Source organism: Nomascus leucogenys, chromosome 10 (genome assembly GCF_006542625.1).
Source record: "Nomascus leucogenys isolate Asia chromosome 10, Asia_NLE_v1, whole genome shotgun sequence".
Lineage (NCBI taxonomy): Eukaryota > Metazoa > Chordata > Mammalia > Primates > Hylobatidae > Nomascus > Nomascus leucogenys.
This window is the reverse complement of record NC_044390.1, coordinates 86503156-86527752: the sequence shown is the minus strand read 5'-3', so window position 1 is coordinate 86527752 and position 24597 is coordinate 86503156. Positions and strand designations below refer to the sequence as shown.

General features: G+C 44.1%; 1 protein-coding gene across 1 annotated transcript in view; it reads right to left on the bottom strand.

Annotated features, from left to right (window-relative positions):
* CCDC60 (coiled-coil domain containing 60) overlaps positions 1–18524 on the bottom strand; it is a 205292-nt gene extending 186768 nt beyond the window's left edge. Inside the window, exon 1 of the mRNA XM_030821941.1 lies at positions 17969–18524. Within this exon, the coding sequence (XP_030677801.1) occupies positions 17969–18058 (90 nt within the window). The 5' untranslated portion in view covers positions 18059–18524. The remainder of the gene's footprint in view (positions 1–17968) is intronic.
* Positions 18525–24597: the final 6073 nt, after the last annotated feature.

Here is a 24597-nt window from a genome sequence, read left to right as displayed (position 1 = left end):
CAATTATTTAAAAAGCTAAAAGGAAGCATAGGAAGAACTAAGAAATATTGTTAGGTATCATGATGGAGGGTAGACAGAGAAAGAGAGAGAAGTAGAGAAGAAGGGAAAGAGGAAGGAGAGAGACAAGAGAAAGAGAGAGAGAAGTAGAGAAGAAGGGAAAGAGGAAGGGGAGAGACAAGAGAAAGAGAGAGAGAGAGAATGAGAGAGAGCAAGCAGGGAGTGAGCAGATAGCTAGAAAGAGGGTGAGAGAGAGTGAGAAAGAGGAGAGCGAGAGAGCAGGGAGAGAGAGAGCAGATAGCTAGAAAGAGGGTGAGAGAGAGTGAGAAAGAGGAGAGCGAGAGAGCAGGGAGAGAGAGCTGATAGCGAGGAAGAGGGTGAGCACCACACTCAGCTAATTTTTTGTATTTTTAGTAGAGGCGAGGTTTCACAATGTTGGCCAGGCTGGTCTCAAACTCCTGACCTCAGGTGATCCACTCGCCTTGGAATACCAAAGTGCTGGGATTACAGGCGTAAGCCACTGCACCCAGCCACACCCCTTTATCTCACCTTCTAGGAGTGGTGGTGGGCACCTGTAATCCCAGTTACTTGGGAGGCTGAGGCAGGAGAATTGCTTGAACCCCGGAGGCAGAGGTTGCAGTAAGCTGAGATTGTGCCTCTGCACTCCAGCCTGGGTAATAAGAGTGAAACTCCGTCTCGGAAAAAAAAAGAAGAAGGAGGAGGAGGAGAGAAGGGAGAGAGAAGGAGAGAAACATAGAGAGACAAAGAATGAGAGACAGAGCGAGAGAGAAATACAGACACAGAGAGAGAGACAGAGGCAGAGAGAGATGGACAGAGAGTGAGAGAGAGAGAGAGACAGAGATTTTGAGAGATTTGTTTAATGCACAGTTTCCAAACCTTTGGTGAAATAAAAACTGCTTTCTGGGGAGTGACATTATTTGATTTCCTTTGGATCTGGGTTGGCTACTTAGGGGCCATCTGACCTCTGATCAACATCCCCAGCCATTTCATGAAGTCCCCTATCATGGATTAAGGTCCTTTAAGTGCTGAAAGAGGCTATCTTCCTTCACAGGCAGACAAGGAACAGTGGAATCTGGCTTCCTTTCAAGTCAATTTGCAGGAGGACCATGTTCTTATATCAAAAAAAAAAAAAAAAAAGGAGAAAAGGGACACTTTGTTTTGTGAGTGACCCTGAGACAGCTGCATCTGATGTGAACAGTGTCATAACCCCCTCACCCGCACTCCACCCTCTCAAATGCTCCTGTAACTTCTCCTGAGCTTAAGAGTCTTTGGTAGCAAGGAGGGCTCATACAGGCAGTATGAGCATCATCTGGAAGTGAATTTATTTATTTATTTTTTAATTTTAATTTTAATTATTGAGACAGAGTCTCACTCTGTCACCCAGGCTGGAGTACAGTGGCACAATCTCGGCTCACTATAACCTCCGCCTCCCTGGTTCAAGTGATTCTCCTGCCTCAGCCTCCCAAGTAGCTTGGATCACAGGTACCCACCACCATCACATCCGGCTAATTTTTGTATTTTTAGTAGAGACGGGGTTTCACCATGTTGGCCAGGCTGGTCTCGAATTCCTGACCTTCAGTGATCCACCTGTTTTGGCCTCCCAAAGTGCTGGGATTACAGGCATGAGCATGAGCCACCATGTCTGGCTGGGAAGTGAATTTTGAGAAACTTGAGAATGAAGCCAAGACTCCATCCCAGCAATTATTAGCAGCTCTGGTCATCTTGCAGAGGGAAATGTTGGGACTTTTGGGCCAGACTGGGCTGGTTTTCAGGGTTAGCTTCTCCATCCATTTAGCAGTGCAACATCTTATAAGTATATTTAAATTCTGAGCCTTGGTTTTCTTATCTGTAAAAAGAAGGTGATAACACCTTCCTCACAAAGTTGTCCTCAGGTTTCAAAACACTGTTTGTAAATCACCTGGCACACAGTGAACCCTTAGTAAATGGTAGGATAACAGGATAGACTAACAGGCAGGATAGTGATATGGTTTGGACCCAGGTCCCCATTCAAATCTCAGGTTGAGTTGTAATCCCGTGTTGGAGGTGGGGTCTGGTAGGAGGCGATTGGATAATGTGGGTGGATTTCTCCCTTGCTGTTCTCACAATAGTGAATGAATTCTCATGATCTCTAGTTGTTTTGAAAGTGCGTAGCTCTTTCCCCCTTCACTTTCTTTCTCTCCTGCTGGCCATGTGAAGATGTGCTTGCTTCCCCTTTGCCCTTTTGCCATGATTGTAAGTCTCCTGAGGCCTCCCCAACCATGCTTCCTGAGAGTCAATTAAATCTCTTTTCTTCATAAATTAATCTCAGGTAGTTCTTCATAGCGGTGTGAGAACTGACTAATACAGAAAATTGATACTGGGAATGAGGCATTGCTATAAAGATACCTGAAAATATGGAGGTGACTTTGGAACTGGGTAATAGGCAGAGTTTGGAACAGTTTTGAGGGCTCAGAACAAGACAGAAAGATGAGGGAAAGTTTGGAACTTCCTAGAGACTTCCTGAATGGTTTTGACCAAAATGCTGATAGTAATATGGACAATGAAGTCCAGGCTGAGGTGGTCTCAGATGGAAACAAGGAACTTACTGGGAACTGGAGTAAAGGTCACTCTTGCTATGCTCTAGCAAAGAGTGGTTCCTTCATGAATGGTTTAGCACCAACTTCTTGGTGCTGTTCTCACAATAAAGTTCTTACAAGATCTGCTTATTTAAAGGTCTGTAGCATCTCCCCCTCTCTCTCTGGGTCTTGCTCCTGCCATGTAAGGCTCTTACTCCCGCTTTGCCTTCCACCATGAATAAAAGCTTCCTGAGGCCTCTCCAGAAGCAGATGCTGCCATCTTTCCTGTGCAGCCTGCAGAGCCATGAGCCAATTAAACCTCTTGTCTTTATAAGTTACCCAGTCTCAGGTTTTTTTTTTTTATAGCAATGTGAGAATGAACTAATACAGATAATATAGACTGAGGGCTCAATACAGGCATCAGACACCAAGTAAAAGTGAGAAAGACCACCCTGAAGGCATCTTCAAGGTAGCTATGGGAGAACGGATCTCTCAATTCTTACCCACTTTGAGAACAGAAAACTAGAGAGTGGAAAGGGAGAGAGGCACTTGTGAAGCAATTTCATCAGCAGCTTCTGTGATGCTTTGAATCCTGACTCCAAAGGGAAGAGGATGCTTTATCCTTCACCTCAAAATGAATGAGGGAAAGGCCACCATTGGGATTGCTCAAGAGTTGAAGATGAGATCCCTGCAGCTGGTGACTGGTGGGCTGGTCTCTGACACCCTCCTGGAAAATCCAGAGAACAGAGGCAGGCTAGGAAGTGCTTCTGGGGCAAGGAAGGTAGAGAGATGGAGAATAGCTGCTGCATCAGGAAATGGTGCTTGTCTTCAGTGGTATGTCAGGGGTGTGTGAAACCTGGGGATCAGATGTGACACCAAAGGCAGAAACAGCAACCTGGGATCCTGCCCATAATGACTCCTACTAGTAATGCAGGACACCCCAATATCATGAGTCTGAATGGGGTGGACTTCTGAAAAACTAGGATCTGAGGGGAGTGCACAGCTGGTAGAAAATATGTTGAGAGCAGGAACCACAGCACTGCAGTAGAGAACTTTGAAAAAGCCAACAAAATTACCTTCAGAATGAGCCAATTTTAGGCATCTGCTGGACCCAGAGAGAACCATTTTATGGCAGTGCTGATAAGAGCTTTCCCATGTCTCCTATTTTCTTTTCCAGCCAATACAGTTAGAAAGCAAAGGAGAGGCTGGGCATGGTGGCTCACATATGTAATCCCAGCACTTTGGGAGGCCGAGGCAGGCAGATCACTTGAGGTAAGGAGTTTGAGACCAGCCTGGCCAACATTGAAAAACCCTGTCTCTACTAAAAATACAGCATGGTGAAACTGTGTGTCTACTAAAAATACAAAAAAATTAGCTGGGTGTTGTGGTATGCGCCTATAGTCCCAGCTACTTGGGAGGCTGAGGCGAAAGAAATGCTTGAACCCAGGAGGCGGTGGTTGCAGTGAGCCGAGATCATGCTACTGTACTCCAGCCTGGGTGACAGAGTGAGACTCCGTCTCAAAATAAAAATAAAAAAAAATAAAAATAAATAAATAAATAATAAAGCAAAGAAGAGCTGGGGATCTCCCTGGTTCAAGATAGGGATACACCCCACATCTCCCTCCTGGGTGGCCTGCCTGAAACCATCCTTAATAGGGAAGAGAACAGGACCACTCTTCTCCTTGAGGGAAGGTTGAAATGTTGCTTAGTATCTTACGTCAATGCTTTTGGTTTTTGAATTGTGGCTGTGTTTTGTGACTTAAAGAGACTACAAGAGTGGCTGTCACCCAAGGGTGAGCAGAAAAGGCACTGGGTACACCATTTTTATGCAGGCTCCAGAGAAGAGCTTCCTGCACTGAAAATATCTGAAGGGAGTAATGAGAGGCAAAGATAAAGTTGTGTTGATTAGATAATCCCAGGCTTCATTCAATGAACAGGGTATATTCATGATTACTGACATTACAAAAGATGGGATGGAGACTTCGCGGGGTTCTTGGAGGAGATGGAGTGGATTGAGAGTCCTGTGGAATGTCTGTCTGTTGTCAACTTCAGGGACTACTGGGGTGAATAGAGTGTCCTTGAAACACGCCCTGGGCCAGGTGCAGTGGCTCACACCTATAATCCAAGCACTTTGGGAGGCTGAGATGGGCGGATCATCTGAGGTCAGGAGTTTGAGACCAGCCTGGCCAACATGGTGAAACCCCGTCCCTACTAAAAATACAAAAAAATTAGGTGGCACACACCTGCAATCCCAGCTATTCAGGAGGCTGAGACATGAGAATTGCTTGAACCTGGGAGGCAGAGGTTGCAGTGAGCCCAGATTGCACCACTGCACTCTAGCCTGGGCAACAGAGAGAGACTCTGTCTCAAAAAAAAAAAAAAGGAACACACCCTGGACCTTGGCCTTGGTGGGTGAAGAGAAGCCAGAAGTGAACAGTTATAAGATGCAGTCAATGTTCTTTCTATCCCCCAAACCTTCTCAAAGTGGGTGGTTTTCCTTCCTTCTGCTCTTCTTTTGAGAGTGGGGGCATATTTTCTCTCAACCCACCCACCCCTAGGGAAAAGTCAAGTTTACCTTGTTAAGAAATACAGCATAATGGTTAAAAATGATGGATGGTCCACTAACCAGCAGCTGTATGACCCTTGTTGACAGGCTTCCTCATCTGTAACATGGAATTAATAATGCCTGCCTCAGCACTGTAGAGTGCATGGAATTGCATAACTCACATAAGGGGTTTGCATGGCACAAGGCACACAATTAAGTACTCAGCCAATAAAATCAGTTACTTCTATTATCATGATCATGGCTATAGAATGTACTATTTACTTATTCTTAAAACATCGACATCATTTTTAACCTCATGGACAGTATAAAAACATACCTCTAGGACGACCTTGAGAGAATGATGATTCATCAGGAGGAGATTTCTTTTCTCAATACTATGCCATCTTTTTCTGGACAAAAGAGCCAATTTGGCATTACATACACCAGAACATGGAGATGGCTGGGATGTACATAAAACATCAAGAGCATTGAAAAATGTCAATCACAAGTCAAACTTAGCTATTATTTTGGACTCAGTCCTTATGAACATTATCTTGAATCTTCACGAGATTCAATTACAGGTGAGAGCTTTCAGCATTAGAGAAGTGAAAAGGGTAGTGTAAGGTCACAGAGCAGGCAAACAGTATCAGAATTGGGACTCAAAACCTAGAATGAGCCCATGACCCAGGTGCTAACTCAATCAGCTCTGGCTAGAGCTTATTTAGTGAAGGAAACTCAAATGTGCTTTTACTGGGGCAATTTAAATCCTGAACCATAGAACACAAGGAAAAGGGGACTGGGAGGGCTATTTGTTGGTTGGGGCAGGAAGTGAAAAGGTGAGGAAGCTAGTTAGGGTTAAAGAAGCATCCAAACTGCTTACTCTGGTTCTAAAAGACCCTGCAGAAGGCTCTCACCATTCTCACATTCCCTATGAGAATGCCATATTCATGATGTCTCAAATTTTTTGGTACCTGCCAACAAGCATTGCTTCCTGAGTTTTGAGGAGCCTCTTTTAAGAGGTCTAAAAATATCAAAGAAGCAGTTTGATTAGCAGAGGATGGGATCAGCTAATAAGTAATAGCAACACGGGTGACAGTTATGTGCTAATTGCCTTTTGGGCATTTTCTTCAAGGGCTCTTAGAAGTGAAACATTTTAGTCATGTTATCCTTTTGGCTGCCTTTTCCTGAATGCATAAAAATGATCATCATAAGAATCGTCATCTCTGGAAATGTCAGTATTTAAATGTTTTAATTCTTGATATTTGCGAGCCATTGGCTTCGATTTTGAAGGAGGATATTAAGAGATAACATTTTGTGAGCACTGACTACGTGCCTGGGGCTGTCCCTGATCCTCCCAACAACCCAATGAGGCAGGAACTGTTATTATTTTTGTATGGAGGCGAGGGAAACTGAGGCATACAGAGTAACTTGCCCAAGGTTACATAGCAAGTATTAGAATGGTATTCACATATATGGAGCACCCAGCATGTACTGGGAATATAGTAATAAGACATTTGTAGGCCTTGTCCAGATGGAATTTCCAGTTGCCTAAGGAATGTGTTGCCTCACTATGTGGAGCTATCCTTGGTCCTGAGAAGAGAGACTAGAGAATATTGAACATTTTGCCATTATCAGCCCCTGTGCTACGCTCTAGGATAGAATCATGAGCAATGCATGGTGTCACCTTCCTCAAGGAGCTACAAGCCTAGTGGTGAGATTAGAAAAATAAACAGGCAATTATGATACAGAATTTTTTTGGAGAAAATAAAAATTTCAGTGGGTCAGAGCTTGGATTCAGTGAATCCCTTTAACTTGATTATTTACTCAAAGTATTCAACCCAATTAAGCTGTTTACGATTATCAACATTTCAGCCACACACACCCCAGAGCCTCATCTCTCATTAATTGGGCCTGTCTTCCTCTCCATTTTTTCTAGCAGTTCTTGGCAGTATATTGACCCCGTATCAAAATATGCCTTTCTTAGAAATGTGACTCTAATTAGAAATGGCTTATAAATCTTCATTGAAATGAACATTATTTAGAAAGATGAGTCTTGGCCGGGCACGGTGGCTTATGCCTGTAATCCCAGTACTTTGAGAGGCCAAGGTGGGTGGATCACGAGGTCAGGAGTTCGAGACCAGCTTGACCAACGTGGTGAAACCCCATCTCTACTAAAAATACAAAAATTAGCTGGGCATGGTGGGGTGCGCCTGTAACCCCAGCTATTCAGGAGGCTGAGGCAGGAGAATTGCTTGAACCCAGGAGGCAGAACCCAGAGGCTGCAGTGAGCCCAGATCATGCCATTGCACTCCAGTCTCGGTGACAGAGCAAGACTGCGTCAAAAAAAAAAAGAAAGAAAGAAAGAAAGAAAGAAAGAAAGAAAGAAAGAAAGAAAGAAAGAAAGAAAGAAAGAAAGAAAGAAAGAAAGAAAGAAAGACAGACAGATGAGTCTAAGCCACATGCAGGTTTTTTTTCCCCCTCTTCTTCTCATCCTTAGCTGTGTTTTTTTCTGGCAGAAACCTGCTAGCATATTTTAGCAAAAGCTCAAGAAAATGCAAATATCCTTGTCTGTGGTCACGGGCACAGTCACATTCTTGTTTGCATTGCCTACAGCTAAAATTGGCACTTTCCCCTTTCTTCCAGAGACTTTTAAAATATATTCTTTAAAAATTGCACCAATAGATGCCCCTTTTAGAGAGATACTTGCCCCTTCTTATTGCAACCTACCAGGCTCATCTTAAGAGCACAGGCTTTCTGTAGTTATTTGGTTCTGATTCAAATCCTAACTCCATCACCTGTTTCTCTGGTGTCTCCGGACAGGTTGCAAAACTTCTTCAAGCCTCAGTTTCCTTGTCTCTACAAGTAGAGGTTACATGTCATGATAGCATCTGCCACACTGGATTGAAGAGTTCATTTTAATAATATAGGCAAAGAAATTGGTGCAAAATAGATGCTCAGTAAGTGGTAGCCATTTTTTTTTCATGTGCCATCAAGGGAGCCTAGCAATTCCCAGGTTAAGATTCCCTGTTTCTTCAGATGAAGACAAAGAAATCAAAGAGGTTAAGTGATTTGTCCAAAGTCATACAGCCAAGCCAGGTGCAGTGGCTCACACCTGTAATCCCAGCACTTTGGGAGGCCAAGGTGGGTAGATCTCTTGAGCCCAGAAGTTTGGGACCAGCCCGGGCAATATGGCAAAATCCCGTCTCTACTAAAAAAAAAAAAAAAAAAAAAAATCAGCCAGGTATGGTGGCATGTGCCTGTAAACCCAGCTATTTGGGAGGCTGAGAAAAGAATCCCTTGAACCGAGGGGGTGGAGATTGAATTGAGCTGAGATCACGCCACTGCACTCCAGCCAGGGTGACAGAGTGAGACTGTCTCAAAACAAACAAACAAACAAACAAAAAACAACAAAAAACAAACAAAAACAAAAGTCATACAGCCAGATAGTGAGAGAGCTGGGAACCAGGCCTCTTAATTCCAGGTAAGGGCTATGCCTGCTCCACCACCATTCAAATTTCTGGAAAGGTATTGCCATGAAAAACCATAAGGATTTGGCTGTTTGAGGGGAGGTCTTGAGAGGCAGCTCCGTTTCTATGTCCCATCTAAACGGACTGTTTGAGGAGAGGTCTTGAGAGGTACCTTCCTTTCTGTGTCCCATCTAAACTGCAGGCCCCATTTGCTGTCTCTCTCTCTCTTTTTTTTTTTTTTGAGACAGAGTCTCACTCTGTCGCCCAGGCTGGAGTGCAGTGGCACGATCTGGGCTTACTGCAACCTCCGCCTCCCGGGTTCAAGCGATTCTCCTGCCTCAGCCTCCTGAGTAGCTGGGATTATAGGCACACGCCACCAAGCCTGGCTAATTTTTGTATTTTTAGTAAAGACAGGGTTTCACCATGTTGATCAGGCTGGTCTCGAACTCCTGACCTCATGATCCGCCTGCCTTGGCTTCCCAAAGTGCTGAGATTACAGGCATGAGCCACCAGGCCCAGCCTCCTTTTTCTGTCTTAAGCAGGGTTGGTTTGGCTTTAATGTTATGCTTATGAGACAAGAGAGCACTAGAAAGATCCTACTCATCTAAGTCTTAATTGTACATCTACCATGTGGCAGGTCCTGTGGGATACCAAAGTGGTAGCAACAAAAAAGCTACCATGTTTCTTGCTCTGGAGGAGCTTACAGTTTCCTAGGGAAGATAGTATTACAAAGGGGAATTTTACGGTGCAAAAGAAGCATGTGACCTGGATGGGGAGGTGGTGGCCAGGGAAGGCTTGTCAAAAAAAATGACATTTAATCTGACATTGAAAGAAGTAGGAGAGATTGTGTGTGTGTGTGTGAGAGAGAGAGAGAGAGAGAGAGAGAGAGAGAGAGGGAGGGAGACAATGTTCTAAGAGGAGGAAGAAGATATAAGGCAGAAATTCCAAAACTAGTGTGGCTCCTTAGTGGTGACCAAGTGAAGAAAGATGAGGCTGAAGAACCTGCCATGGGCCAGATCGTGCAGAGACTTTTAAACTTCATTAAAGATATTCATCTTCATTTTGAGGACAATAGAGTGTCACTGAATTGTTTTAACAAGGGGAATGACAGTATCACACTTGCATTGAAAGACAATGGGTCAGATGGAAGGTAAAAAGTACAGTTATGGGGCCAATGGGATGGTCCAGGCAAGAAATAATGGTGCAGTGGACCAGGTGGTAACCTTGGGGAAGGAGGCAGCATCCACTGAACACCCATCCTATGGTAGTTAATTGGATATACGGGGTGATGAAGAGGCAGAGGTCATAGATGAAGCTTGGGTTTCTACTTGAACAACTGGGTACACGATGGCATAATTTATTTAGACTGGGAAGGTTTTACCATCAGATAGGCATTCGACTGGGGAAGGGTAGTCAAGACTTTAGTATCCTCCTGCTGGTGATTCTCAGCTGTGGATGGTCTTGCCCCCTGAGGACATTTGGCAATATTGAGAAGTTTTTGGTTGTCACCATGGCGAGGCTGCAACTGTCATCTAATAGGGAGAGGCCAGGAATGCTGCTTCACATCCTGCAATGCAACGGACAGGCTGTCTGGCCTCAAATGTTCAATAGTGCCAAATTTGAGAAACTCTGCTGAAACGTAAAGCCTGGAAAGAAGTAACACACTAGATATTTCCAATTATTTAAAGCTTTAGTGGGAGTTCATGGGGCAAAGTCCTCCGTAATTTGACAACCCTTTGGGACAGAAACTTGGGTAACTTTGGGTATGGAGAGGGAGAGTATGAAAAGAGTGATCTGCTGGAGCTCTGTGAGGGAGCATTTTGTCAGACAGGATACCAAGAAAGAACTTGTTTTTTTGCAGGAGAATGGTAATACGCCCCCTCCCTTCCTCCCTGATGTATTAGAAAATGAGTTCTAGGTTTGGCTCAGTGTCTAGTACCACCCCAGGTCTGTATCCAGCCAACGTTCAAGATTCAGATAGCTTCACTGCACCTGTCTTTCCATGATAGAACTTGTTTCTACCTCAAGCTTATATATATATATATATACAGTTTGCCTTTCTTTTGGTACTTGTTATTCACCATCTTGATTCATAGTTATTTATAAATGTTCTTTCCAACAGCACTGTGGGTTCCTTGGGAGAAGACCACAAGTCTGCTGCATTTTAGCACCCTCAAAACATCTGTCTCATGGTAGGTGCTCAATATATACCTCAAAAGATGACCCTGATCATGTACCAGGCTGCAGTGGGGGATAGTCTCTGTCTGTTCTGCCCCTGATCTACAGCCCACTACAAAACCACTGACAATGCTGAACCTATCCCAGAATCTGTCCCAGTTGTATAATCTCCCCACTTTGTGAAATCCAGAAACCCCAAGGCATTTCCAGGCTTGCAAGCCGATTGCCAGACGCGGCTAATTTTCAAGTTATTAAATAAAACTACCGATTGCATAAATTCCAATTTAGGCAGAAATACATTAGATCAAAATTGAGCCCCGCAAGAAATTTTCTCAGCAGAGTTTGAAAACAGGAATTCAGAAGGGAAAATGCCACCATCTCATGATAGAAGGTATCCCATTATGATGATTATGATTTTGAATTTAGCTGTCAGAAATATCTTTGAGAAAAAATATGTTGGTTTATTCAGTCCAAGAAAGGTTTAATTGGCTTCTGTCAGATTTTATGTAAGTGCTGTTTGCCACTGAACCCCATATGAATTTTTGCAGCTTTTGAATTTAACAGCTGATGGCTGAGTCTTTGGAGGCTGTGGGGATGTTGAAAGGAAGTCAAGAATAAGTTTCTTTCCACAGTTGTGCAAAGGCTTATCTAACCAGAATTTCCTTAAGCCTCACCAAACAGTGGAAACAGATGGGGGTCACAGGAATAAAGATGGCACACATTCCATTAGTTTAGATCCATGCTCCTGTTATTCTCCCTGTTTTCCAGAGTGTCCAGAGTGTCTCATTTGATTTTCTTTATTCACTTCTGTGTCCCCACCACCTATAACCACCCTTGGCATGTACTTGGAACTCAGTACATGTTAGTTGAGTGAATAAATGTTCCCCCTGGGGGAAGTCTACTTTTTCCCTCACCCCTGCAGCTCTTTGATGGGGACTACTATGGACAAGTGCCCTTGAGATTCCCAAGCAGTTGTTGTGTAGGGTAGGGGATAGGGATGACTCTCTTGTTTGGGTTACCCTCTCTCAGTGCATGGCTTGGGATCCCTATTATTTGAGTTTTTGTGAAATCATCTGTGCAAGTCACTGCTGAATAGTCAATCAAGTACTCATCTTCAATATCACCATTGCTTCCCTGCCCCTGCTTTCTATATTCATGTTAGATGCATACTTTCCCAGCCACTCTTACTGCTCGAAAAGAGAGGTGACACTGTTCTGGAAAATTAGAAATAGAGAAAATAGGTGAGGAAGCTTCTTGGAAAGCTTCTGTTTCCCTCATAAAAGGGACAAACATAGCTTTTCCTCTCTGCATTTTCCTCTTTCTGCTGGAATATGGATGTGATGCCTGGATCTGGGATAGCCATTTTGTGACCATGAGGGAAAAGGCTTTGCCAGCCTGACACTAGTGAGCTCTCGAGCCAATGCCAACAGCTACCCACCTCCAGACTTCTCACATGAGAAAAATAAATGCCTATTTGTTTACTTCGCTGCTTTTCAGTTTCTCTCTTACTTGCAGCCAAAAACAACCCTAATTGATATATGGTGTTTTCCTGTTATTTTTCCTCACTACCCTTTGGCTCTCTATGGGATTAAAAGATGAATAATGGGACTGAGCTGAGAGGTAAATCCAAGGAACTCAAACCATGTTCAGGAGCACCCCCTTCTCTACAACTAACACATTGCATCTCTCATGCAAATATATTCTCATACCAACTCTAAAAATATCTTTGGACCTGCTTCTTCCCTTCTACCCTTAAGCTGGGGCCTGGCCTCATTAATGATGGACCTCACTATGTGACTTTACAGTTAATACTCAGTTTCCTCTAGATTTCATCTCTGGGTTGGCCGTATCTTCAAAACAGTCATGGTAGCACTCATGTCCAATCAGAGAAGGGAGAGGAGCACAAGTAACAATAATGACTACTGTCACCACTTAGTGGAGGCTAACTGGGTATCGTGCTCAGTATTTCACATGCATATTTTATTTAATCCTTCCAAAACATCTATGCCATAGATCTTATTGTTCTTCAACCCCATTTACCAGAAACTCACACTAGAGTGTCAAAAAGAGGATTTGAACCCACCTTTGCCTGACTTCAAAGGCAGAGCTTCTAACTAATTACAAAGATTATTATCCCATCAACAAGACTCTTGGATCATTTCTTCACTCCTCTCCCACCCTCCCCTCCCCCTACAGAGCAGCTGCCTCTTTGTAGATGGGACAAATAGCCTGCTTCATTTTGTCCAGCATGAAGAGTGCTGATCGCTCTTCCCGTGTCAGGAGGTAATGAACACACTCCTTCCCTGTATCCTGATTTATCATGGAAAGGAGCCGACTGTCACATGCCCATGCAATTAGACACAGCAAGATTCGCTAAGGCAAGCATTGCCTGTCCAAAGCATTAGGCCACAAAGATAACAAAACAAAACAAAAAAACAAACAAACCACCTAAACAAAAACCATGAATTCTGCAATTTATCTCATGCAGTAGCAATGGAGCTAGAAGAACCCCTTGGAGAGAGAAAAGAGTCCCTTCTCCCTCATTGCTCTTTTCCTGGCTTAAGTCATGAGCAATATAAAAATGGAGGTACAGCCAGCTGAGATTCTTTAGAATGGAATCTCAAGTGGTTGTTAGATATTTTATTTTGTTTTATATTTTCAGGGTAATCAGTGATTCCATGCAGGGGGCGTGGTCTCAGTGATTAGAGGCCAGAGAGATCACTGAGCGCTGACGTCACCTTTAACAAAAACCAATGACTCACTACAGCCCGCCATTTATCTCTTCAGGTCACAATTTCTTCTATGTGGACAAGGAGGAAAATCGTTTTATGTTTGCCGTGGAAACGTATTGTGCTGGGAGTCCAGGTTTCTCTTGTTGGGGAAAATGTTTCTCAAATATGTTGGGTCTCCTTTTCCGACTCCAGGCAGCCCAGCTGGGTGCATGCTGGATTGGGCTTCCAAGGCTGTCTCAGGAGACATCCATCCTCATCACTTGGTGGTGGGGGCAGGGGGTGGGGCGGCAGGAAGGATGGAGACCGTCAGGCCCAGGTCTTTTCCATACCTGGGTTTGCCCCCTTCTTCAGGTACCTTCCAACTTACCTCTCAGCAGAGAACTAGACCCTCGGGATCTTCAAGCCCCAGTCTACCTAGGTACTAAAGCTTATTAACAATACCTCTATTATAGAGTCGTTGAAAGGATTAAACAACGCCGTAATGGTGGCTACCATTTAATGGTATTTACTCTATGCCAGGCTCTGTTCTAACAGCATTACCCACATTAACTCATCTAATTCCCACAACACCCCTTTGACGGGGAAGCATTTTTACATGTATTTCATCTATTCTAAGATGCACCTTTTCTTTCTGCATTTTAATACCTCTGAAGCTGGGACACATAATTGAAACAGGTGATAGTTTAATTTGTTGAGTTTTCTTTTTTAGCAGCACAAGAAAATGGTGATGCATCTGGAAATGGAAGGCTTCTTGGATTAGATAAAACGTGATACACTTGTTTCACAGAGCAGCAAACTGAGGCACAGAGAGGAACTGAGTAGCCCAAGATCGCACAACCTAGTAAGTGGCAGTGTTGGGGTTCAAACCCACAGAGTTTGCTGAAGAATCTGCTCTTTTATTGGTTGGTTGATTTACTGAGACAGGATCTCGCTCTGTCACCCTGGCTGGAGTACAGTGGCACAATCACAGCTCACTGCAGCCTTGACCTCCTGGGCTCAAGCAAGCCTCTTGCCTCAGCCTCCCAAGAAGCTGCGACCATAGGCATATGCCACCACACCTGGCTAGTTTTTTGTTTTTTTTTTTTTACTTTTTGTGGAGATGGGGTCTCCTCTAGTGCCCAGGCTTGTCTCAAACTCCTGGGCTCAAGTGATCCTCCTGCCTCGGCCCCCCAAAGTGTTGAGATTATAGGCGTGAGCCGCTGCGCCTGGCAGAATCTGCTCCTTTAATCACTAAAAGCTAGGATATGAGCAAGGCACCCAGAATGGTTCCTGAAAGTTTCAGGATCTGCCCAAATTAGGGATGCTGCTTTTCTCTCTGGATTTTTAATGACAACGAGGTGGAAAGTTCAGACACTAAGAGACAGAGCTTGTATAAAGGATTGCAAACCTTTACAGTTTTTGCCAAATGCTACTTTTGAGTTCTCATTCTAGAACATAAAGGGGGATGTTCTAAGCACCTCTCTTTTTCAGCCTTTTCCAAGGCAGAAATCGTGGGTCCGTGGTAATCCTATACACAATCTGCTTCTCCCCTCCCCCATGTCTGATCCCATTAGACTTCTTCTGCTTCCTTGGGAAACAAAGGGAAAACGGACTCCCTAAGCAGATTAGGGAACCCAACATAAGGGCAAGCTAGACGGTTTCTTTAACAAAAGACTTCCAAACAGAGGATTTGCATATGTTATTTATATTCCCTCAGTTTAAAAAAAAAAAAAAAAAACCATGAAGAGCCTGTACAAGGCAGTTGCCAGTGGAACATTCGTTAGGATATAGCAATCTCCAGCCCTGTGAGAAAGGAAAACGGCCAGTTCAGAGGGCTTCGAGACCCTTTTGAAGTTTTTTCCAACAGTCATTCATTATACTAGTATGCAGGGGACTCTTAATATTACCGTGCAGCCAGTGCGGCCATACCTTCCCCCAGCAGAGGCCACTCCCCATATTCCTTCTCACTGGACACTTACCAGGCCGCCTGGCATTTTATGATTCTACTTTTAGGTGTCGTTCCCTTTCCTCCTCCAAACAAACCTGGAAGCTATTTGAAGCCAATGATTATGTCTTACACCTTATTTTTGTAGCCCCTGAGGTGCTGGGCACATTGAACAGAACAATCATTTATCACAGCTTGACTAGAATGGTGAGATGGAGAGGACTTGCGCTCAGAGCCAGACAGATATGAATTCAAATCCCAGTTCTGTTCCTTGCCCATTGGGTGCCCTTGGGTAAGAGACCTGTCCTCTCTGAGCCTCAGTGTTGCCATCTCATGAAGAGGTAACAGTTCATAGCTTGAAGGATTGTAGAAGGTTCTGAAAATATGACACTTAAGAGTTTTGTGAGTTCAATACGTGGCACATGATGCATGCATACTCAATACATGCCAACTATCATCATGATCATGATCATGACTGCAATTATTATTCGTTTGATTTACCCCAGACATCAATCCTGATCTCTACATATTTCCTTGTGGCTTGTCACTTTCTATTGACCCTAGATTAGGTTAATTAATGCTTTACTATAGCTCTAAAACCTTGAAATTCCTAAGGGCATGATCTTTTGAATGTGAGCTAGGAACCCCCTGGGGTCTTCATTATTTCCTAGCAAGTATAGAGGGGTGCAGAAGGATTTCAATGAGGCTTTTGGGCCAGAAGTCTTGGTCTATCCAACAGTTCCCCGGAAGCCTTCCCATCTCTTGACCTCCCTGAGTCCCACTACCCTCCTCCCGAGAAAGAGATGATCATTTCATCTTCTACATCTTCCTCCACTCTCTACATCTCTCTCTGGTAGGATGAAAAACTCTATTGCATCTATTTGAGTACATGGCTTGTTTCTTCCCAAAATCCAACACACAGACACACACACACACACACACACGCACGAATCTAAATTAGCTGTCCCTTTTCTTTGCTCCCACAACACCCTCTGATACTTCCTCAACAAATCATTAATCAACCTGCATTATAACAATGTTTCTTATCTCTTTTACTCCCCATCCCAAGCATACACACTATAGATTGTGAGATTCTTGAAGGCGAGTCTCATTTTTAACTAGAGCAAGTGTTTAGCACCTAACAGGGGTTCAATAAATCTTTACTGAATAAATGAAATAACAATAGAACTAAAACCTAAAGTGTGCTTACTATATGTCAGGAACTGTGCTCGTAGCTTTTGGTGTACATTAACTCATTTAATGCTCACAGCAATCCCATGAGGAAGCTCTATGACATTCCCGATTTGCAGATGGCAGCACTGAAGCGGAGCAGTTCTGCAGCTTGCCCAAGGCCACAGGGGTGCGAAGAGGCAGATCCAAACCCAGGGTTATTCTGTCTGCTGCTCCCGCTCTGATGCTCACCCTCGCTACTGAAGTGTTCATTTCCCTCTTCATTCTTTCCCTCATTCATTCTCCCACCGCTATGCTGGGAAGTTCAGTCCCAGAGGGGGCTGTTCTGGATTGAACATCCTTCTGTGTGGTATTTTGAGATGAAAGGAGATGGAAAAAGGCTGTATCTTGCAGAGTGGTCTTGCTAAGAGGGCTGAGTAATGAGGAGTGCACAGAGATAGGTTAAGCTTTAGAGAAGAGCAGCTTGGGAACATTTTGGACTACATGGAGAGCCCTTGTGAGTTTTAAGCTCTCCTTCACGGACTGACCGCCTGCCAGGCCCTCCTTCCTGGGGCATGACTGTGAGCCACAAATGTGCCTTGTGGATGCACCAGAGTGGACGAGCATTGCTGACCTTGGCCAATCCATGCAAAGTGGGATTTGAGGATACAATAACAAATGCACACTTACAGTTGTGCTCATCCAGTTATGATCATTTAAAAACAGGAACCATTAACTCCAGTCATTCAGTATGTATCGATTTTTCTTTGTTTTTCAAATCAACAACACTGTTTCATGTCCCATAAACACATTATCCAGCATTAACATCACAGTGGACAATTTTCATAGCTTATTCCATTTAGTCCTCACACTGCTTCTGCCTAGTTGATGTTCCTGTTCTAAATTCATAGACACAAGGAAATAAAGCCTCAGAGATGCTAAGCAATTAACCTATCTAAAGTCACACAGCTGGTGCATGGCAAACCTAGCCTTTGAACCCCAAAAGTTGACCCTCTGCAGGCTCTCCATAGAGAGAGGGGATATGCCTGTTTCTGGAGACCAGCAGATCTCTGAGAGTAAGTCCTGCAGACGGCAAACCTACAATTCATCTTAATTTTTTTCTGATGTTCTACAATGTCACTGCTGATTTATTCCATCATTTTGGAATTACTGGCTAATAGGATGGCCCAGCTCACTGCTCTGGTTCGCGTTTTCATTCTTTAAGAGAAACCAACCATTGATAGCAACAGGGATGTGTCTCGACAATTTAATTACACCATGACTCTCCTCTCTCTCCCTCTCCCTTGTTGGTTTCGAGGCTAATTCCTATTTCACTTGTTCTCGAAAACATGATTGGTTTCAGCAGTGGGGAGACTTACCTGCCTTAGGTTCTCCGAGGCATAAAAGGGCCGGACAGCCCCCTCGTTGGGGGAACGCTGAAGCTTCTTGGTGGCTGGAACCTTGGTCATCTTAAAAATCCTTCAGGTTTTAGCCTGTGCCCCCAAGGCAAGGATTTTTCCAGAATCTTCTACTTCAGTAGTCACTGGTATGAGAGGTTTCGGCAACTTCTCCCTGATCCCCAAGTCCCAATTACACGAATTCCAAAGCGGTTTTCCTTCTGAGGAGTAATGAGAAAGCACCTGGGTCTCCCACAGACTGGATAAGGAAGTCCGGGTAGGGCAGAATCAGGCGAGCCTGGACTTATTTACTTTTTGAAAGGTTATAAACTTCTGTAAGCGTCCTCCTCTTCGGAAGGGATATCTTTCTCTTCTATAAGCAAAATAAAATATGAACTAAAAAATAAATAAAATTCCAGTGACAAAGTGTGAGAGGGGTCCCATGGAGGGGCTCCCAGATCTCCATCCTTCAAGAGCGGCCGAGAACTAAGGTGGCCTCAACGAGGGGTTTAGCGCACTGTGGCGAAAGTAGGCAACTGCTAACCCCTGGGCGGTGTGGGGGTGGGGAGAACCGGTTGCTTGGCAACGGGACGCCGAGGAGGGCTTCCTCATTGGCTGGAATTGGTGGGGGCGGGGTCGCGGGGGTCGTGAACTCTCCTAGGTTGCTGGGACGCCGGCTCAGAGCAGCCGGCTGCCACGGGAGCTGCATTCTCTAAACAAATTGGTTTCTCTTTTTAGGCCTGAGGACCATACCCTTTCTCTCTGCCTAACTACAAGCGACTCCTTCCTTTCAAACTCTGCTCTGTCCTGCTGCTAACCCACTAGTAATTTTTTGTGCCTTGGGGTGGGTGGCCTGTAGTCCTGCAATTCTTAACCTGAGGTGCCTATTTCTCCCGTTTTTCCACCTGACAAACTCCTGCTCATCCTTCAAAGCCCTTCATTTCATAAAATGAAGTATTGTTATTCCATTTATTTAGCAAAGATTTATTGACTCTGCTAAAATAAAATAAAGTAAAAATGAAATTAAAAAAATGAGACCTTCAGGATTTCACAATCTATATAGTGTGTATGTTTGGGATGCGGAGCAAAAGATAAGAAACATTGTTATAAGGCAGGATGATTTATGATGTGCTGGGGAAGTATCATAGGGTATTGTGGGTGCAAAGAAAAGGGACAGCTGTACATAGATATAGATATATGCACACACATACATATACACATATAAATATACATATATAGACATGTGTATATGTGTGTATATACGTATTTGTGTGTGTGGGCATGTGTGCATATGACATTTATTGAGTGCTTAGGATGTGCTAGACGCTGTTCTAAGTGTCACATATTGACTCAATCCATACAGCACCTCTTTAAAGAAGGTGTTTTATAACCCCATTTTACAGCCTAAGCAACTGAAGCACAGAGACATTAAATGACAAGTTTAAAGTCATACATGTGCTGCAGCTGAAATTCAAAGCCAGAACTGTTTGAGTCTAAAGAGCAAGCTTTTAACCACTTAGATGCCTAACTTTGCTGAGTTTGGCTTCTATGTCTTTAAAATGGGGATAATAGCTTTGCCACAGGTTGTTAAGAATTGAAGTGGTTGATGCATATGAAGGCTGAGCCCATGGGGAGTCCTAGCGAAGTGGTACTATTATTATTCCCTGACGTCACTTCCCGAGGAAGAATCAGGCATTCTCACCGTGCTGGGTTCATTTCACAGCAGATGTTAGTACTAAATGATATTTATTGATCACTTGCTCTGTGCTAGGTACTGTACTAAGCACTTCGCATACATTAATTCATTTAATCCTTCCAATAACCCTGTGGGGTAGGTTCCCAGCCTGCAGCAGGTTTATTTCATATGTTTGGATTTGAATGCCTTATCCTTGGCATTGTTTCACACTGGATCGATCTGATTCATGTTTTATCCCTCAACCTTGAGCTGCTGGGGATTATGATATCATTATGGCTGCATCTTCTCTTCCTTTTTTTTTTTTTTTTGAGGCAGAGTCTTGCTGTGTTGCCCAGGCTGGAGTGTAGTGGCGTGATCTCGGCTCACTGCAACCTCTGCCTCCCGGGTTCAAGCTATTCACCTGCGTCAGCCTCCTGAGTAGCTGGGATTACAGGGGCGTGCCACCAGGCAGGCCAGGCTAATTTTTGTATTTTTAGTAGAGACAAGGTTTCACCATGTTGGCCAGGCTGGTCTCAAACTCCTGAACTCAAGTGATCTGCTGGGATTATAGGTGTGAGCCATGGCGCCCAGCTCATCTTCTCTGTAGAAGGCATCTACTGCAAGATGACACTCTACAGATGCAAAATACCTAGCCGTGTAACTCTAGATGCCGATGCCTGAAAGTCATTATTTTCTCACCATTGCCTAAAGACTGACCCTGGCCTTCCCTTTCACAGGAAGTTTTGGTTCTCTGGCTTCCTTTGTGGGCAGCATTAAGCAATCAGCAGACACTTTCAGAATGAAGCAGATAAAGGGAATCATGTTTGGGAGATAGGGCTGGGGATGAGGGGATGAGAAAACAAGGCAGGATGGGAAATGTTCAGCCCTGAGCAGAACAGACAAAAGCTGTCTTCATATGGTTTTGTAGAACAGGCTTGGCAAAGAGGAACTCAACTAGTTCTGTATTAACTCAAAGAATAGGAGGAGCTTTGGGCTGAATAGGAAGAAATGTGTACACAGCAGAACATAATTTTAAAAGGTGTGACCTCTGGGGTCCAACTGAATTAGCCACTGAGCAGCTTCAGTGATAATTATTCTCATAGGACTGTGACGAAAACCAAATGGGATATCTCATGCAAAGCACAATGCCTAGCACAGAGGAGGTGCTCAATAAATATTAGCCCTTATTCCCTTTTTGTTTTTATAATACTCACCTGTCAGAGCCATGTAAGAACTGGAAATAGGAAGGGCTCTAGAACTGAAAAGACATGCATTCAATTCCTGGCTCTGCCATTTGTTACCAATAAGACCTAGGTCAAGTTCACTTCTCCAAGCTTCAATTTTTCACGTGTATAAAACTCATGTGTAGTGAATGGTTATGCCTGTTTTATACCTGCTACCAGGAGAATGAAGCAAAATAATGAATTTCCCTTCTCTGCCTAGGAAGGGGTATATTCCTTAGAGAGAGAATGAACTACCCAGCACTAGAGGTGTTCAACTAAATGCTATATGGCTTCTTGGATTTTTGATCACTTGGGGGTGTCAGACTAGATGATATTTAAGGCTCTTTCCAAACCGAGATTGAGAGACTATATGGAGTACTAGTTGAGCCACTGTCTAAATCCCAACTCAGCCATTTACCAGCTGTGTGACTTTAACTAAGTAACTTATCTGCTCAAAGCTTTGGTTTTCTCATTACAGAGTGAAGATAATAGTACATTCGTGAAAATGATATCATGCACATAAAACATTTAGTACAGTTGGCACATAATAAATGCTCAATAAATGCCAGCTGTTTTTTTTTTTCAATTGTATGAACAAAAATATTTTCTAGAATGATTTAGTGCTTTGGGGGGCCAACTAGAATTAGTAAGAAAAGCTCTTTGGTCTTATGGCATCTCCCAATCTAGCTGTAGCTGGGTGGAGAAGAATCTCTCTCTCTCTCTCTCTCTCACACACACACACACACACACACACAATGAAACAGTATATAAGGTGTTGATTGGGATCCTCCAAGAAGATGCCAGAATAAGATTAGATGTGCTAGGGATTTATAGAGGAAAATGGTTGTGAAGGATAAAGGGGAAGGAAGAAGGAGTACATAAGGAGAGTCTGTTGAAGAGGAGAAGGAAGAAAGGATTGGGTAGGAAAAGCCATGCACTGAGGCACAGCTCTGAGAAAGTCTCAGCCAGGCTGACAGGGAGACCCTGAGCCAAAGTTGCCCAATGGATGAATCTCCCACTGCACAGGAAAGTCCTGGTTCTAGGACACCTATTCTGCTCAGTGATTAACGAGGAACAGCTGGGTGTGGGATGTACACAGTAGATTCAAAGATGCAGCATCTGTCAGTCAACTATGCTCCCTGCAGCATTTTCTTGGTGAGGCATCTGAGCTGGAGACCTCCATGGCCTTACCAGGTCATTTTTAAGCTGCACAGATTCACTTTAGAATGCATGCCCAAGGAACAGTACCTCCCTCCTGGCTCCTGTGGACATCCTTTCCTGACAGAAAACTTAGAAAAGGGAAATTAATGGGACCAACTATAGCCTCCATCACTGCAACTGGCACTGGGGGCTGAAATTGGTGTTTGTTCTTTTCCTCCTTCACTATACATTCTAAATTCCCCCTCACGCTTAGCTCTTCCCTCTCTAGGTCTAGGCTTACGTAGTGGAGTGACCAAAATCTTTATTCCTGAGAATTCTGAGCCTTTAAGTAAATCTACTCTCCTCATTATCTCAGGGTTGCTGCATGTATCCATTCCTAGTTAAAACTGATCAAGAGAGTACTTACTAGGAGGCACCCAAGTGGATCACTCAGGTTCCATATATGTTCCTTCCTGCCCCTATCTGTATAATCACTGATCAGGGTCAATTGTCCTTGCCAAAATTATGACTCCTCTTCTCACCTGCTGGTTCCTGGACACAAAGTGTCTGGTGGCAGCTATAGCTAAGAGTTAATACAATCCGTGCTGTGTCCCCTGGCAAGAGTCTACCCACTTTGGGAACCTGGACCTCTCACCCTGCATAGCTGCAGAGTTGCAGAAATGGAAAGAACGCACTCCCTCAGTGCCTCATTGGGCATGAGGGCAGTGGGAACCACTCCTGGTTCCACTTATTGGATCCTGGATCTCTGGGGTTCCTGGATCTTCGTTCCCATTGGGAACACAAAGTTGTATAGAAGTCTGATTTGATGCATATGCTTCAAACTATAGGATAGCCTATTCTTGCTTCAGTAGACTGATCTAGAACTCTGTGACACCAGCTGCTTCTGGGTGGGGTGGTATGTGATACTGCTGGATCCCATGACCACTGTGAAGGTGGTTTCTAGTTCCTAGGGTTTCCATGGGCATAGAGGGGCAGTGATGGTGGCAGACATTGTCAGAACCCAGCCCATGCTCCCTTGACACCCACAGTTCCTAAGGACAGCTCCTTGCTGCCATTTTGCCTGAGACCTTCCTCTCTGGCTACAGCAGAAGTTCCCAAACTTTTGTGGCTCTTGGTACCCTTTACTTCCCAGTAATATTTTTCACGCCACCTCTAAGCTAAAAGAAACATGTTGAGAATCCCATTTATGAAGTCCTTAGGCCTGCACAACTTAGTATTTACATCCTAATCACCTGAAAACTAACACATACAAATGGAAAGAAAACAGTATTTCTATTTGATTCTTCCACTTTTAGTATATGTGCTGCTGAAGTAAGCACAGTATTTGCTTCTTAAATAGCCGCCATTGCTTACCAGTGGGGCATGTGCCCCTGGTGGCCACTGTGCAGCTTCCCAAACCTTGGAATCATTTTGGACACAATCACCTTCAATTTCTGTAGGACGTTAATTTTTGTGCAGTTCTCACTTTTTGTCACAGTAACTGCCCCAAATCCAGCTTTTTCAAAGATATTTCATGAAAGGAATGTCGTGGAATCTACTGTTGAAACTGAGTGTACTAGTCGGCTCAGGCTGCAGTAACAAAGCACTGCAGATGGGGAGGCTTAAACAATGGGCATTTATTTTCTTACAGTTTTGTGGCAGAAGTTTGGGATCAAAGTATCAGCAGGCTTGGCTCCTTCTCAGGCCTCTCTCCTTGGCTTGCAGACGGCAGCCTTCTCCCTGCGTCTTCACATGGTCTTTCCTCCGCACCCATCTGTGTCCAAATCTCCCCTTCTTCTAAGGACTCCAGTCCTGATCAAGAGAGTACTTACTAGGAAGCACCCAAGTGGATCACTCAGATTCCATATGTGTTCCTTCCTGCTCCTATCTGTGTAACTGCTGATCAGGGTCAATTGTCCTTGTCAAAATTGTGACTCCTCTTCTCACCTGCTGGTTCCTGGACACAAGGAGTTCAAAGTGTCTTGTGGCAGCTGTAGCTAAGAGTTAATACAATCCATGCTGTGTCCCCTGGCAAGAGTGTACCCACTTTGGGAACCTGGACCTCTCACCCTGCAGAGCCCAGATGAGGGCCCACCTCATGATCTCGTTTTAATGTCATGACATCTGTAAAGACCCTGTCTCCAAATAAGGCCACCTTCTGAGGTATTAGGGGTTAGAACTTCAACACATAAATCTTAGAGGGGCAGAGTGTAGCCCTCAACATTGAATTATGTGTCACTAGTAGTTCATACGGCATTCAATAGATGTTGCCGTGTTTCCCTTAAAAATTAAAAATACATGTAGCCTCTTCTGTGAATTTGCTGTGGCACTCTCGGGCACCTTGGTACACAGTTTGGGAACCACAGGGCTATAGTAATGCATTCTGCCTTTTTTTTTTTTTTTTCTTTTAGATGGAGTCTTGCTGTGTCAACCAAGCTGGAGTGCAGTGGCACCATCTTGGTTCACTGCAACCTCCACCTCCTGGGCTCAAGTGATTCTCCTGCCTCAGCCTCCCGAGTAGCTGGGATTTCAGGCACATGCCACCATGCCCGGCTAATTTTTTGTATTTTTAG